Here is a 16,706-nt window from a genome sequence, read left to right on the forward strand (position 1 = left end):
GCAGCCAAAGATAAAGTTGACTGATACAAATGAGTTGCAGTACCCCAACAGTAATTAACCGTGATGCAATACCCATGCGAAAAAGAGGACTTGAAGAATTAACTGTTGAGTTTTCTTGACGATGCAGCTGCACTTTAAGAGAGAAAGCTCAACCCATCATAGAACTCCATTGTGTACATTAGAGAAAAAAGCTTGGCAAGATACATTCAAGATTTTTGCTAAAGAGATACAAATATTTTGCAAGGTCAAAGGGCACTAAGGCAGGCTGTACTTACTTCCAGAGAAAAGTAGGCAGTATGACAAAGAAACAATATATTTTTTTTAATCTTCATTTTCACACTTCATCATCTAAGAAAGACTGTCTTTTTCAACCTGCTGAACTGATATAAGCCACCCCAACTCTAAGTTAACTTTTACTTAAAAGTCAGTCTATGACAGCCTAATCTAAAAAGTTATCTGTGCTTATGGTTTCAGTGCAGTTCTACAGAAGGCCAAAACTTCTATTTTTAAACTGTATTTTACTATGCTATAAAGTTTTTATACAAATCTTACAGGTCCAAAGAAAAGGAATACTTTTGTAAGAAGACGAACGATTGAAGCAACTGTTTTATAGCACAATATGAAACTTGACACTGTTTTCTGTTGCCAGTATGATTCCCAAGTGAGATGGATAAATTGTGGTCAAGACCTGGACAGGTTAACTAGTGGTCATCAGTGCTGGTGGTACCTTTATATACAAAAAAAAAAAAAAAATACTATTGGACAGGGCATTTGAAATTTAATACCAGACATGAAACAAGACATCTGTTGGACTCTCATTTGTTTCTCTTTGAATGGGCTTTAATTGAAAGCTCAGTGAAAAATGCAGGTTACATTCTTAGTATTATCAATAGTTTGTAACAGCAACGACATCAGAACAGTGATGCATCTAATATTTATACACTTTCTAATTTTAGATGTCTAAGAGCAATACATTATCAGATATATATATATACACACAATTTCAAGCAATTAAAAGTAAATAATAAACCCCTCCTCCCAAAACCCTGAAACAATATATTTCCTTACACTAATAATGTCTTTTTCACATATACTTGACAAAGAGTCTTTTTAAGTTACTTATCTTAAGAGTAATCTGTTAATGGAGATCCTGGACCAGCCCCATTAGAGTTAAGTTTTAAGTTTATACAGCTTGCTAGCCACATAACCAGTGTGGCTTTACATTGTAAACAAATCCCAAATGTCTACAATGATTGGAATTAGTTTTGTGTAAAGGAGATCTATACGTCTCATGATGGAATAAATTTAAACCAATACATTTAAAAGAGAGAAAAAGAGAGAGAGAGAGAATTATTTGACAAACAGATCAGTTGTTGGGATCAATTATGTGATTATTTAAAAAACAAGTTAACTTAATGGTAAGATTCTTATTTTCTGTACAGAGAGGTATTGGTTCATCTAGCTTTAGCTGCTCTAGAAATACGCTCTTTAAAAAAGTTTGATTTGTGAAATTCAAAAGCTGAGCTTCCAACTTTAAAAGCTTGCCCGTTAGTAGTACAAGTACAAAGTTTACCAAAAGTATCTCAGATGACTGTTCTGTTGTGGGATACCTACACTACATTTGGAAACTTCAGCATATGCACAAATGCAGCAAGCATAAAGCTTACCTTGAACTGGGACAGGTACCCTACTGCAGGACTGAAAAAGGTACAGTAATATGTACCTAGAAAAGTTCAAGTAAAAATTAAAGCAGAAAACTGGAAACAGACATCCAAGGTAAGCGTCATTTATAGTAATATTGAAACTGGCAATCTTGCTCACTTTTTAACAAAATTACAAATAAAAATCTCTTGAAGTTATTGAATAGGAAATTTTGAGTCCAAATGGAAGAGAAGGCTGAGCAGAATCCTACGGTTTAGTTAACTTGTGCCAAATGGGTTGCGAAGACAGCCGCAGCTTTCTGACAGGTGATTGAAGATGGCTGAAAAAGTTTGCAGTAGCTCATAATGTCCCATCTGGTTTATTCACTTGTTTGTACTGTCTAAAGGGCCAACTGCAGTTTAGTCATGTTCCTCTGATGCATGTTGTGATGACGAACTAATTCATCAGACCTGGCAAATTTTTTTTGACAGCTGGGCCACCGGCAACTGAAAGGCTTTTCACCTGTTAACAAAACACCCTGTTATTAACCGGGTACAATGCTTGCCTGAGACACTGCTGTTTATTTATTTTCTTTCTGCAGGATTGTGAGGAGCTAGGCAGAGCTCCAGTAAAGGAACAGCACCCTGGGCTGGCCTGACAGGGTGTGGGAGTGCCCTCAATTCCTGTTCACGTCAGCGCTCCGTGCTTCCTAGTTCTTCCTCAGCTGGTGCTTAACAACAGCCTTCTAGGTGACTTAGAACATTCTGCAAAACTTCCTTCCTAAAGAAAGGCCAGTACTGAACCCACCATGTTGCCTTGGCTAGACTACGCTCAGTTCTTGAACGAGCTAGTTTAAGACTAACTTGGGCATTCACACAAGCTTCAGTCACACCTTGGAGTGCAGTGCCGACATACTGTTAGTCGCTGCGAAAACTGTCAGTGACTGTTTAGAGCTTGACAGCAAGTCAAGCAGAGTAATTCCAGCAAGTTCAGTAAGTTCCTTGGAACTGCTGAGTGTAAGTGGATGTGGTAGAAGCAATAGAGTTCAGCATGAAGTCTGCTGAACCAGACCAAAAGTTTCCCACTACTGTCAAAATAAAGATTTTAGAGGCCCTGAATATTCAGTATTTTTCTAACATTCCAACAAATATACTCTTCACTAAAAATGAACCCCAAGCAAAGCACATAAAATTTTAACAAGAAACACCATCACTGATTTACAGTTTAATCTGCTCTCTTGATTTTCTACAATACTTAAGTGGAATTTCAGGCCGTGTTTCTGATGCTGCAGGAATGCTGATGGAATGCTTTCATTAGCTCAGAGCAGTGCCCGGTGACTCATGTTTCTTTTAGACTTGCATTTTTTTTCCACCTTTTTTTTTTTCCCTTTTTTTCCTTTTTTTTTTTTTTCCTCCTCAAATAGATGCAATACTTTAAAGCAGGTTCAACTCTGGGCCTGGGCTCTTCCATGCTGTCTACACACCTTGTACTCTCCAACTCAAGACACACTGGAGTGGTATGAGCTCACCCAGCCATCTTCTTCTCTTCTTTGCCTCACACTTTGTGCATTTCACAAACATCCAGATTCAGGCAAAAGGGGATCTGGGATGGGCATAAATGTTGTGTATTTCTGTTTGCAAAATCCCATGCAATAAACAGATTATATAAATGGGGTGGAGGGGTTAAAAATCTACTTTATCCACTTAACATACACACTTGCAAAAGCATCAACCATCTCACATGAGTGCATAAAACAGTATGGGACAAAGATGATATGGTTATGACTACTGATAAGAATAACAGATTGCATAAAGTCGTCTCCTTTCATCTTAGCAGCATTAGCCAAACCATCCTGTGAACTGATGCAAGTTACCTGTTACTGGCTAATTTTTCACTAAACTACCACAGTAAAGGCAGGACAGTGCTGTGCTGCCTTACAAGCAGTTCTGGCTCTCCTCTTGCAACAGAGGGCAGAATCTTTACTAATCTTGCTCTAGGCACAGATTACTCCATACAGCTTCACTGTACAGATATCAGAAATCATATTTCTATTGCTAAAAAAATAGATGTGTGGAGTTTTCTTTTGGTTTTGTTGTTGTATTCTAAAGCAAAAATTGCTATCACAGTTAACTAACTTGCTTGTAGATGCCCTGAATTTGTAGTTTGCCAAATTGTTTTACAGTACACTTAAGATTAGGCCCACAGAAGATAAAAGTTGTGTGCGCTTTGTTTCACCAAGATTTAACATAGAGCAAGTTAACTTAAACTAGATGTTTTGTTACAAAACTTAATGGGTACAGGAGAAAAAGAGGAATGAAGCTATAGGGCAAGCTGGACATAGAATATCCCCAGCCATCACTAGCACTCTTTTCCCCTCAGGGTATGTCTATTTTACAGTCAAAGATGAATGATGCAGCCGAAATGGCCAACAGCAGCAGAGCAGGGCTGCAGGGTTCTCACACAACCTGAGCTGATGGTGGGCAGCGAGCCCACGTGAAGGTCTGTGCTACGCAGTTATCGGCCCTCAAGCGCAGTGGTTTTCAGCGATGAGTGCAGTTTGGGCTTGGGCCACAAGAAAGGACTAAAACAGAGAGATTAGTTTCACTAGCAAAAAAAGAGACCGAGTTCTTCCCTTATTTAGGTAACCTGGGATAAAACCTTGCTGAAGTCAGAACACTCTGGAGTCTTCGCATGAATTAGTAGATCAGTCAGCAGTAAAATGTGATGGGGAACATAGTTTATCCTGACTGGCTGACGTGAGAAAACCTGCTCACCGTTTTGTCTCTATCAGAATATCAGCTCTTACTAATTAAGAAAATATCTTTCTTTGTGCACATGCACGCAGACCCAGGCCCTGCAGCTGAGCATGGGACTCTGGGGAGAACCCAGGAATACAGCCATGCTCTTTACCGTTGCAGGTTGCAGGTGCAGATATGGCCATCACTTGAAGCATTTCTTTAGCTGGATCCACAGAAAGTCCCATTATTCTCAGGTGAATCATGTCCTTCATGAAAATTTCTTATTTATTTATGAAAGTCTTAAACATGCAATTCTTCCACAAGAGAACAAAAGAATACTTAGCAGGGAGAAAAAGATTTTCAGGCTCCTTGTCTACCAGTGCAGAGACACATTTTAAAAGGTTAATCCTAGTATAGATAACACTGTGGCATCTAATAAGAGAGAAGGGAAATTATTTCCTGACAAAAATAATCTCAATTCTTTTTAAACTAAGTTAGCATGTCAAAGTGTTTAGTAAAAAAATGACTTGGTAAAAATACTGCATATGTACTGCGAGGGAATAGAAAATGTTCATAATTGTTCATAAGAACAATTCTAAAGATACAGCTAAAATACAGAGGTTGCTGCAGTTGCTCCTTATTGGTGCTTACATTTATGCGAGTGTAGAATAGACGAAAATGGCCTCCTATTTTTTTCTGTATTTTTATGAAATACTGTGGTTGCTACAAAAAGGCCCTTGAATATTCGAGTAAGTTTTTACTTTAGTGTCTGTCAGTGTGAGTTTGCAAGCGGCACTCCTTTTATCTTCAGGAGAGGAGAGATTACAGTGCAAGGAGCAACAACAAGAGCTTTGCCATGATATCCTGCATTAGGCTCAACTGACACTTAGGGGAAGCATGAGTAAGTACGAATACTTTAGATTACAGACCTTCTGCTGAAGTTAGAATTAAAATTTCTGTCTTGCAGATTTTTGTGGTAAAGCAGTAGATCAGCTTCACATTTGTAGTTGAAACCATGATGTTTTACAATAGTTGACAAAATATATTTTGCCAAGCTGAAATTTCTTAAAACATGATATAAAAATGTGTAGTTTCTAAAATCACCTAAATCCTATTTTGAAAAGTGACTATAGTCATATTGTAAAATCATTGGACTCTGAAATAATTTCTCTAGTTTTGAATATTTAACCCTCCTTAAGAGACTTTCTAATCATTTAATTTATAGTAACATTCATTTAAACATAATAAATAATGAAATATAAATGTGAAGAAAAGTTTACGCACTTGTTTTACCTGTATGAGTCCTGGTATGAGTCTTCAGGTGATCGGATCTGGAGAACTTTCTCTGACAGGTTTTACACTGGAAGGGTTTCACACCTGAAGAGATAAAAGAAGTCTGTGGTCATATTCCAGCATCTTCTGGGAGGATGAATGATGTCAGCTATTTCTGAGTTTTCAAAAATCTGTATTTTTTTGTACTAGTTACTGTAACTGCTCCTCCCAGCTTCATGCCTACGCATTACAGACAGTCGTTAATCAGCCTGCCACACATAACCCCTTTGCAACCTCCTTTTCCTACATCTGGGTCTGAAGTATCCAAACTGCACCAGTATAAACAAACACCCACTTACATTGTTGGAGCGAGAGAGCTTTGCAAACTTCAATAATTTTTATCCTATGACTTGGCACTGTTTGCATCATATATGAGCAATACCACATGAGAAAAGTAGAGGTTTAGGAATATATTTTTATATGCTCCCACTAGGCTTTACAACTACTGCTTACTTTACACACTGCATGCAACTCTCAGGGACTGCTTAATGCAGAAGTTCTAGCATGCAATTGTTAATATATCATCCCAGAAGAGTACCTGTACCACTAGCTTCAGAGACACTTTCTACCTCTAAATCATGTCAATAACATGATTTCAGTGGGATAGAATATCTTTAGCAAGAAAAGTAATAGACATAAATCCACCACATAGCAGCCAGTAGACCAATTGTCAGACCATTCCCGTGAGATATAGGAGATCCAAACTCAATTTCTTCCTTCAGCTCAGTCAGAGGAGTACTCTGAAACCCTTCCTCACGCTTGTGCAGAGTGCCCTTGCGGTTTGACTTCCAGCCAGGAGGCTGGAGTCTGCATCACCACCTCTTCTGTGACTCTGAGAGTCGCAGCTGTCTCTCCTGTCAGTCTGGATCTCCAAGAACTCCAGAAATGCTGAAATGAGCCATTCTGATATTTCCAGAGAATAGTGCACGTGCGCACACAAAACAACTTCCTGAATTTAGACGGAACACAAAAAATAGTTTTGGCTGCCTTGGAAGAACACCTCAACCAACCAATCATTCACTGAGAAAGATCATGCAAGCCTAGCTGGGACCCAGATGCATTCACGATTGCTATTGCCTGCTCCACTGTTTGGTTAATGAGTGCTATATACTTCCCAGGCTTTTTTTGGCTAATTACACTCTCAAGTGCAGTCCAGCCAGCCAGGTCTTTGACATTTCTCTCCTTGCTACTCCAAGAATCCCCCTTTAGTCAGCAAAATTCAAGAAAGGCTCAAATCTAAGCTTAAGTGGTTTGTTGAACTGGAGCCCTGGAGCATGTAGCTGTTACGGCTTTTCCTTCACTACTCCTCCTTTCCAAGTGCAAGTGCACAGTAATTCCACCACTATTTCAAGTTAGGCATATGCAGCATCACATATTAGCTTTAGCACACAAACACCAGAATATCAGCCGTAGTGTTTATCAGGTTACTTGTTGGCAATTTTTTCTTACAGAACGGTTTGCTTTTTAAAAATATATTTCCTATATTGGAGGTATAGCACAGACCAGTTTCATTTAAAAAGCTGTTTTAGAAAGATAGCTGTGGGATGAAAAGGTCACATATACAAACATAATAATGCTGAAATGACAGCAAAAAAACCCAGCTACAATCCACTCCTAAAGCTAATTTTAAGAATAAATCTTTGCAGATAACTCACATATGAAGACAAAATCTAAAGAGTAGACGAACAAACCTGTGTGTCGTCTTTGGTGCCGTTTGAGTTGGTCTGAACGAGAAAACCTTCGTTCACAGTCCTTAAAATCACACTGATAGGGTTTTTCACCTGTAAAGGACAAATAGTTTATTAGAAAATGTGGCTAAACTGGGAATATGTCAACTAGAATTAGAAGATAAAATGCATTACACTGAAAGATTTGATCTTCCTTCCTTTCTAAAGCAATCTAGAGTTAGGCCAGATTCTCATTTGATGTAAAACTATACAATTGTATTAAAATCACTGAGGAAAGGCTGAGGAAATAACTAATTATACTGCATTATCACAGATCTTGAATCTCTTTGTTCTAAAAAATGGCCTATAAGGTTAAAATCACAAAAATTAAGTTGTATGATAACCATTTTATTGTTTTCTGCTGGAAAAGAACAGAAATGTCTTGTTCTATATTTTGTAGAAAACCTTATTCAGCCCTTTCCACCTGTTTCAGAGATACACAATTTCTGCAAGAAAACAACTTGCAGTTTACTCTAAATTGGATTTGAGGCAAAAACTAAACCAGTGACATCCATGCAGCTGGTAATTTTAACTACACTAAGTGAGTTAAAAGAATAACAGAGCAAAATTCAGCCACAGAAAAATACACATTCTTCCTCAAAACGCAAATGATGTTTCTTCCATAAAGCACCATTAAACAGAATTTCACACACAGCTGCACACCGCCTGCAGGCAAGCCTATGAATTATTCCAAAGCCTAATGTAAATATAAACTCCTCCTCCATCTTCTGTGCTGTTCAGTGGAGAACCTCAGGATATGTTCTGTCTAGGACCAAAAGTTAGCTTCTGATTAAAAAAAATAAAATCCCTAAAAGCTAATATCTTAAATGACCATGATTTTCAAAGTGAAGGACTTCACCCGCCACATAAATATGCAAAGAGAAATGCAGCAATCGAAGGACTTGAGGAAAGAAGGAAACACTGCTGGACTGCAGCACACTGTAGAGTTAGGGAAAATCTAGCCAGCTCAAAAAAACTAACTCAGATGTTGTTGCACAAGGAGCTGCATGGCTTTTCAGATCTGATTCTCATCCAGTCTAAGACCCCTTTACACAACAATGCAGTCCTGCAAGAGCCTAAAACATATACAGTCACACTAATATCTACACAAAGTCTCTTTACAGTGCCACAGCCCTGCACAGAGACCCCCGCATGAGAACTAATGAAACATCTCACTAAAAAACAGGGAGGATCCTAGCTTTTATCTGGAAGGTACACACCAGACCAGCTGGGACCTGCTTTGTCTACTGTGGAGAGCTGAGGTATAAAACAAAGATCCAGTGTGAAGAACCTAAGGAAAAAAGTCAGCTGAAAAAGACAGAGGGTTTGGCTTCTCTGTGTATTTTTAAACCCATAAGATTTTCAAAAACCTTCAATGAAAGGATCAGCATTTTTTTTATATTTATGATGAGGAGAAGGTTTTTCTTAGTACCAGTTGCATCTTGAATGAAACTCTATCTTCTGAGGTTACAGCAAAAGAATATGTCTGTGATGCCATGTTAATCTTATGCATAATTTATGTATGGTCTCTCTTATATAAATATTTGCTGGAATTAATCGTTAGAATAATAGGATGTGATAGAATTCAGGGCCTAGAGACATTTCTGCTTTCAAAAAGATTTTTCTGGCCTATCCTTAGACACTATGTAAGTACTATTATAGAATCAACTGAAAGGCTTATTAATAGACCCCTACTATGTTTGCTCAGAAATCTTTCTAGGATACCAGTGCAAACTATTTTAGTTTAAAGCAGAAACCTTCTGATCTGGGTAACACAGCATAAGTAGCATCTTAAGAAGAGTGTTCCAAATTTATAACGATGTAGCTAAGATCAAAATTTCATAATAGCAGCTAAATGTGCAAGAACAATTTAAGATCCCATGACAGTGACCCAACGGAGTTCTGATTCCTAAACTTAGGTGTGGACAATTTCCACTCTGCTGTGCTTAAGTTATTAACACAAGGGATTAAAGTTGCCACAAGTGTTTAAAATGATTCCCCACACTTTGACCACAAGGAGTCCCTGGGGGCTGCCTGCTTTTTCATTCCTTACTTCCAAGGAATTTAGCCCTTTGGCAGATTTAAGAGGGGAATGTCAGCAGAGCAGAATGCGGTGACAGGGTGATTGTCTCCTAATTGCAATATAAATGCAGACGATAGTTAGGGAGGTATTTGAATAAAACAGTAGAGCAGGTCTGATGGCATGCATCTTAAAGTATTTCTTTAAATACTTGAAATATAATCCTGATTAAATTCGGGACAATTTAACCAATGCATGTATTACTGGAATCAATCTAGTATGCTTACAGAGAGATATATCAACACTGCATACAAAACAAAAGCAAATAAACAAACAGAGGCACAATATTTGGGCAGAAATCCTAGTATCTCTTTCCTTCTGCGTATTCAATATCAGCTGCTGCCAGGCGAAATACCTGCTGAAAACTACTACAGGGTGACAAGAAGATGCTGAATTAGAAAAACTCTACTGATGCCTCATTAAACTACTATACAGAAAAGAGTCTAGGGCAGTGCCTAATTTCCCACAGATCCATTAGAACCTCTCCAGTAGCAGGCTTAAGCCTCTCAATATATGAAAAGCATCCCAGAATACAGTCACCTTCCTATATGACCATAAACAATTTCAAAAAAAAAAAAAAAAAAGAAAAGAAAAATAGAGGAGATGATGATGAATTTTCATCAGTCCTTTCACCTATGACACTGAGTTTTTTGTGATTATTTGCATTTCTTTACTAAAAGAGAGAACATAAAAGAAAGGCTAAACTTTGCACACAATAAAATAGTCAAGACGGGAGAGGATAGAGGTAAATTTTTGTTATTTAGAAGAATAAAGCTCAGCATTGACAGAGCAAGTGTGATTCAGCCTTTGCATTATTGCAATAAGCATTTTTAATAAAATAAGCCTATTTGCTGAAAGAGGGCTAAATTAAACCAGAGCAAGCTCACACAATTTCTGAAAATCCTACTACTACAGCAGTTGCACAAAATATTCCCCAAAATCATTTCATCAAATTAAGGAGCACTGGAAGAGCAAAAGCCTGCTGCTAACAACAAAACATCAGGCAAAGAGGCTGATTTTGAAACCACAGCTTGTAGACTACAAGTCTGAATGAGAATCTGAAGGCTTACCTCTGCTCATCTCACCAACGTTTCTTGTATACCCACTGACGCAAACCAGCACAACCCCTCAATTAGAACTTTACTGCACCAATGTAACACATTTCTGTTCAACCTGATTTGCTTCAGCAAGGTAAATTGTGTTTCTGTATCTAGCAGAGAGTCTGTATAGGTAAAGTTTTCTATTATCTTCACACAGGGCTTCAAGTATAGAAGGATGTTACTGATGTGCAACTAATCATTTATTTAAATACATAACTAATTTTGTTTCATCCCTCAGAAATTAAAACCTAAGAATGGTCCATACTGGTAAGGCCAAAGGTCCATCCAGCCCCGTAGTCTCCCACCCTGGTTCACCAAAGATGCCCATGGGAGGACAGAACAGGGCAAGTAGCCGTATTTTTTCCTGGATAGTCTCCTAGTATCAAGCAGTCTGTGAGTTAGAGACTTTCGAGCCAAAGGTGACTTTATATTCAACAGTGCTTAAGGGAGTTTCTTTCCATGAATTTGTTCAGTCACTTCTTGAACCCATGTAAACTTACAGCTCCCACAGTATTCTGCAGAATGGTATTCCACAGCTTAACTATAAAGGTCAGTATTTCAAAGCAGCATTAATGAAAGCCTGCTATCCTAGAAGTTACAGCACTAGACTCTTAAGAGGAGAGCTTGTTCAGTTCCCAGCTCAAACACAAACAAGCCCATTTATCATCTCTATATAAAAAGAATATAGCTCTGTCTTTCATAGGAGTTGTAATGATGAACTGTGCTAATGACTGTAAGGTGTTTTGCCACATAGTGACATATGCCATTGTAAAAGAATATTTGTGTTAGTCAAAGCAAAGAAATCATTATTAGATGATGAGCACAAAAATGATTATTCGACTGCATTACTTACACCCATGAGAACCTCTGAATTTCACCACCAAGAGCTGAGATGCCAACTGCATAAAGGGTGAACTTCCCGAGTTACAGATTCTCAGTTTTCATTACAGAAGCTTGCACCTGCAGTTGAGCATATTTAGGCTGAAGGATGTCTTTTGAACAAAGGCAGATAATATTTTCCCTGCAAAGATGCTCTCTTTGTTAGGATAAATCCACAGTTTTTCCAATGTGTGGTACATTTTTGCTGAAGGCAAAAATGGTGATGTTTCCAGCATACATGAAATTCAGGAAGGTTTAGACATAAATTTGCTTCCACACAGAAATCTTTGAAGTCTGCTAAAGCATAACAACTCACTATATTAATGGCTGTACTTTGAAAAGTTTTATGTATTTTTGCATTTCCTTTAGGAGGCCTATTTACTGCAGCAAAATATAGCAAGATAAGAGAAAGCTCTTTTGGTTGTACAAGTTTCAATAAAGGCTTTGTTAGCAATTGATAAGCAGCATTGGAGGGTACAGAATGTCAACATATTTCCAGCTAAAGCTATGTTGAAAAAGAGCAATTTTTTGGTAAAAATTGATTACAAAATCCAATTTTGTGTTTTAGAGCCCCATTTGATTTTGCAATACTGCAGCTAGTGAACAGAAGATCTAATGAGACAGTTGTCTGTAAATATCTATGATAGAAAGGAAAAAAGATAAGCAGGAGCAAACATTATTCTGTAACAATACTACCTGCTGGTTTAATATTAGATTTATGTAACTGTTTTTAAGTCAAGTGTTCATAATTGAAAAACTTACATACCTAAGAAAGGTGGAAGAGCTTCAATCCCATGAGTCAGTACAGACATAAAAGACATGAGGACTAGTAAATTTTTATTTTGGACACAAAGAGGTATACCAAACACAACCAGACCATGCTGTACTCTGGCTGCTTTCTGAGAGCTCTCCTGACTTTAAACAACTGGCTTGTGAGGATTCCTCTCCATCAAAAACTTGTAATAGAATAAGAGAAATACCCCTTTGTTTAGTAAGAATATTAGGTACTATGTCTGCTAATTATTTTCTGTCTAAGTAAGTTAATTCTACCAAGCCCAATTTGTGTATTTAGTAGTGAACTCTAAAATTAACTTCATGATATTACTCTAAAGTGGTGTTATGGAGCTAATTAGGTTACAAACATAGAGATGATCAGAAAGCCTAAGAGAGAGCCATATAAATTAGTCAGTGCATCCCAATAGCCTCACTCTAGTCATGCTGCTCCCTTACCGATCTCATCATACAGGTCTCTGCAGAACATCTACTACAAATACTCCCAGGCAACATAGTTCACCAAGCACTCCCAAAAACTAAGATTTACAGGCTACGGGAGGAGAGAAGAAACAAAGCGCATCATGTCCTAATCTCTGTGGCAGCTGGGAACTGCTAGAGTAAAATTTCCAGGTAATAATCATAGGAATAACTAGCACTCATACAACAGGCTGAGGGCAAAAACCTAACTCTCCCTGCCAGTTAGATAAAGAGGAGAAATCCCTTCTGATCCCAAGTCTGAACACATCAGCCAGGCAAGTTAATCAACAACCCAAGCAACTTCCATACCAGCAATGTACTATCTCTTGTTTCCTGTCTTTAGTTGCAACCAATTCCATGGCTTACACAGCAGAGGGAAGCAAAACCCCCGAGTACACCAAGACACCTCGCACATCACCTACCAGTGGAGAAAATATTCCTTCCTGGTCCATCTGGGTTGCCAGGGACAGCCCAGTGTCAAATAAATAAGGTACTATCTGCTTTCAAAGCTCCAACCCATTAAAAACTCAAAACTCCTCTCACACGTTTAGTTTCTTCTCTCTAGATACTCCCTTCTCCTACCACGGGCTCCCCATAACCTTATGGAAAAAATAAATCTAAATTTAAAACCCCACTACTTCTTTGAAAGATGTCCCTGGAATCTACCTCTCAGATAACTAAAAATTTTCTTCTAATTTTTAATCTGATTGGGTTAATTGCTAGTTCTTACCCATTTAATCATACTCCACTATTATTCTCTTATTGAAACAATTGTATATCTTTGATGCTCACTGCAAATGCAGTTTTAAAATGGCATCATGTCCATATTCTCTCTCAATCTGTATTTTGCCAGGCATAAAAGGTTAGTTTCTTCTCACTACCTTTTGAGATACATTTGCCAATCCTTTAATCATCCCAGAAAGCCTTCTCTACCCCTGCTCCAGCCTACATTCACCTTTGCTGATCACAACCGACTGGAACTAGAAGTATCCTATCCCAGAGAGGTCTTAGCAACAGCAACATTTGTATCAGCAGGTACAAATGTATCATCAGCAGATGCAAGCTTTGGGAGTCACCTTGGCCACTTACTGGAAGTACCTTGCAAAGGTTATGGATAAGAAAAAGACTTGCTGCCAACACACAAAAATGTAGTGGCAGAGAGATCTGGGCCCACCTTTACAGAAGAGGTATCTGAGGAAAAAAAAACTTTTCTCTTCTACCTAGTTCCACTGTAGTATAAACCAAAAGAGCAGGAGGGGGCTCTTATAACCTCAAAGGGAAAACTTGCTCCAAGGCTGCTAGATGGCCATAGTCCCAATCCTTAACTCTTCTGGGGCTTTTGTGATTCTACATGCCTAGATAGTATGCAACATAATGCTAGAAATCTTCTCCAGTCCAAAAAAAAGGGGGGGAGGGGAAGTATTTAAACTCGTGACCTAATCCTAATCACTGATCTTTGTGATGCATCCAGAAATAATACCAGGTAAGCCAAGCAACTAAATGCAATAAAATACAGTACCAGAGCAAACAAATTAAGATTATGATTGCTAAAATACAGAGTAAATGACAGAGGAGGAATGAAAGAAATGGCGATTGTGAGAACAATTCAGAATGGCTTAGGCACATTCAAGAAAAATACTGTTGCTAATGGACTCCCAAAAGATCTCCACATTTTCTTCTGTTTTAAATTTATTTATGGAAAATAGAATAGCATTTCTTCAGACCTAAAGGCTAAATTTTAGTTACAATCTAAATTATCTTGAACCTGTAACCTGAGCAACACTGAAGAGGTCCATCTGAGTATTTTGTGACTTGCACATTCAAAAACTATTTGACAGCTTTCTAGTACAAAGGAGCAGACAGAGGTGCAATTGACAGTCAGCAACATATACTCTCCAGAGACAGCAGCAAAAACAGACTGCCTCTTGAGAAACCCCAGTCATATATTAAATATTGAAGGAAGACTCCAAGGTAATATTATTTCCACATTCTGTCATATTCATGGCTAACTAAACACCCATATTTACAGATTTGATTGCAGATTTAAATCACAGTACCCAGAAAACACTGTCTAAATAAAAATATGATAGGCAATCCGCAAAAAAATGCAGAAGGAACATATCTAAAGATGTATCACAATTATAGATTTCCAAACAGTTACAAATCTTCAAATAGGAAATGATTCAATTTATTCTTCTGCAAAGTAGAGCAGGGTATTGTATTATTTCCACACTTTGAGATGTAACTTGTATTGCCTGAATTCAAAGAGACCCCAGACCTTAGCCTACAGATCTTCAGCCTCAATTCTTCATGGAAACATCCCAGAGAAAGGAAGCGCATTCTCCAGTCCCCACTTCCCCACTCCTAACCATAAAGTTGCTTACAGAGAGACAAGAGGTCTGGGTTCCTCTTCCAGAGGAAACTTCACAACATGAAACTTTCAGTTAAACCCTGAAATATTCTCTAAAGAGTGAAAGAAGGAAGGAGGAGGCGATCTACTTGCTGTCAGTGCTGCTCTGTGTTTCTCTTCCTTACTAGATTCGCAGAGAATCTTCTGCATCCAGAAGAGGAGCTGCCCAGATGCCAGAGCACGTACATACCTTGTCTGACAGATTCACGCTGCCCCCAGATTGGCAGATCATTTCTTGCACTTTGTGCCATTTTAAAATCACCCTACCCTCTTTGCTGTCCAGTGTTGTAACGCAACTTACACCAGTCAATGCTGACACTTACCAGTGTGCTTTCTGCTGTGCATCTGTAAATGGGACAACTTAAAGTATCGCTTGTTACAGCCAGGGTATGCACACATGAAGGGACGTTTTTCATTTGTCTCACTTGCTGATCGGACAATAGCTGGAGCTACTCCTGGCACCCGTCGGACATCCTACAATGACAGAGACTTGCTGATGCAATGCATAAATTCTCAGGCTTTTGGTTATCATATTCAAAGGCAAACAGTTAAATGCACTTCTCCATGACAGAGAGATACTTGAGTATAGCACGCTGCAAACAGGCAAGTTTATTTTATTCTTCATTAACAAAGTACAACTTTGGTATACCTTATTCTGTTCTTTGTAGAGTATTCAAATTATGTGAAGGTGAAACATAGTGAATTCTGCTTACTAAATTCCCTCACCAATATTTATATGTAAGATTAAACAGGCCACATTCTGACATCATGTATGATCGCACAGTCCTGGAAGAACACTCATTGGCACATGAAATAATTTTAGGCTTATACCAGTGAGAGAGATAAGAGCATGAGCCAGAGTAACATTCCGTTCTTTATATTAAACTTTCTTATTAAGTTAAAGGACAGAGATAACAAGGTATTGGGTTAAGGCAAATTGGTAAAAAAACAGAACAAGAAAATCTGTCTAGGTGGAGCTGGTTCAGCCTTAATACAGTTTGGCTACTGTCACAATGTTCCATGAAAAATGATCATCTCCTGGAATAATTAACTTCCTTAAACAACATTAACTGCTTAGTTCTATTCACTCAACAAGAAGCTGGCTCACACGCCTATTTCTGAGAACTCGCTACTAACTAACTAATTGTTAAACCATACAGTAAATAAAGAAGTAAAAAAAATGCTGTCTAAAAATGTTCCCATATGTCGAAAACATAGAAGACAGAGCAACAGAAAAGAGAAACATTATGTAATGACTTTGCCATAAGTTTAAAGAAGGTATATTTTTACAATGTTGTTTATCAATGCCCTAACTCCAGAAAGGGAGAAAATTAACTCCCATGAATGACATTTTCCTTCCAAATGTTTGCAAATTAGTCATTAGGACACAATTGCTTATTATATTTTCTTTTAAGGAAATATTTTCAAATTAGTAAAGCTTCAGAAATCCCTGAAACCAAAATGTCATCTAACACTTTTTATATACAGTACTGGACTTAACCCACTGCAACCACAGAAGCCTTACGTGGCAAAAGTGACTGCAGCTAG

At 38.1% G+C, this 16,706-nt stretch overlaps 1 protein-coding gene across 1 annotated transcript in view; it reads right to left on the bottom strand.

The window, feature by feature from the left end:
* Window positions 1-344: 344 nt before the first annotated feature.
* Window positions 345-16,706, bottom strand: part of WT1 (WT1 transcription factor) — a 38,229-nt gene continuing 21,867 nt past the window's right edge. The window contains exons 6-9 of the mRNA XM_062576448.1: window positions 15,482-15,632; window positions 7,403-7,492; window positions 5,664-5,756; window positions 345-727 (exon numbers count right to left, since the gene is read on the bottom strand). Of these exons, the coding sequence (XP_062432432.1) occupies window positions 702-727; window positions 5,664-5,756; window positions 7,403-7,492; window positions 15,482-15,632 (360 nt within the window). The 3' untranslated portion in view covers window positions 345-701. The remainder of the gene's footprint in view (window positions 728-5,663; window positions 5,757-7,402; window positions 7,493-15,481; window positions 15,633-16,706) is intronic.

Source organism: Rhea pennata, chromosome 5 (genome assembly GCF_028389875.1).
Source record: "Rhea pennata isolate bPtePen1 chromosome 5, bPtePen1.pri, whole genome shotgun sequence".
Taxonomy (NCBI): Eukaryota; Metazoa; Chordata; class Aves; order Rheiformes; family Rheidae; genus Rhea; species Rhea pennata.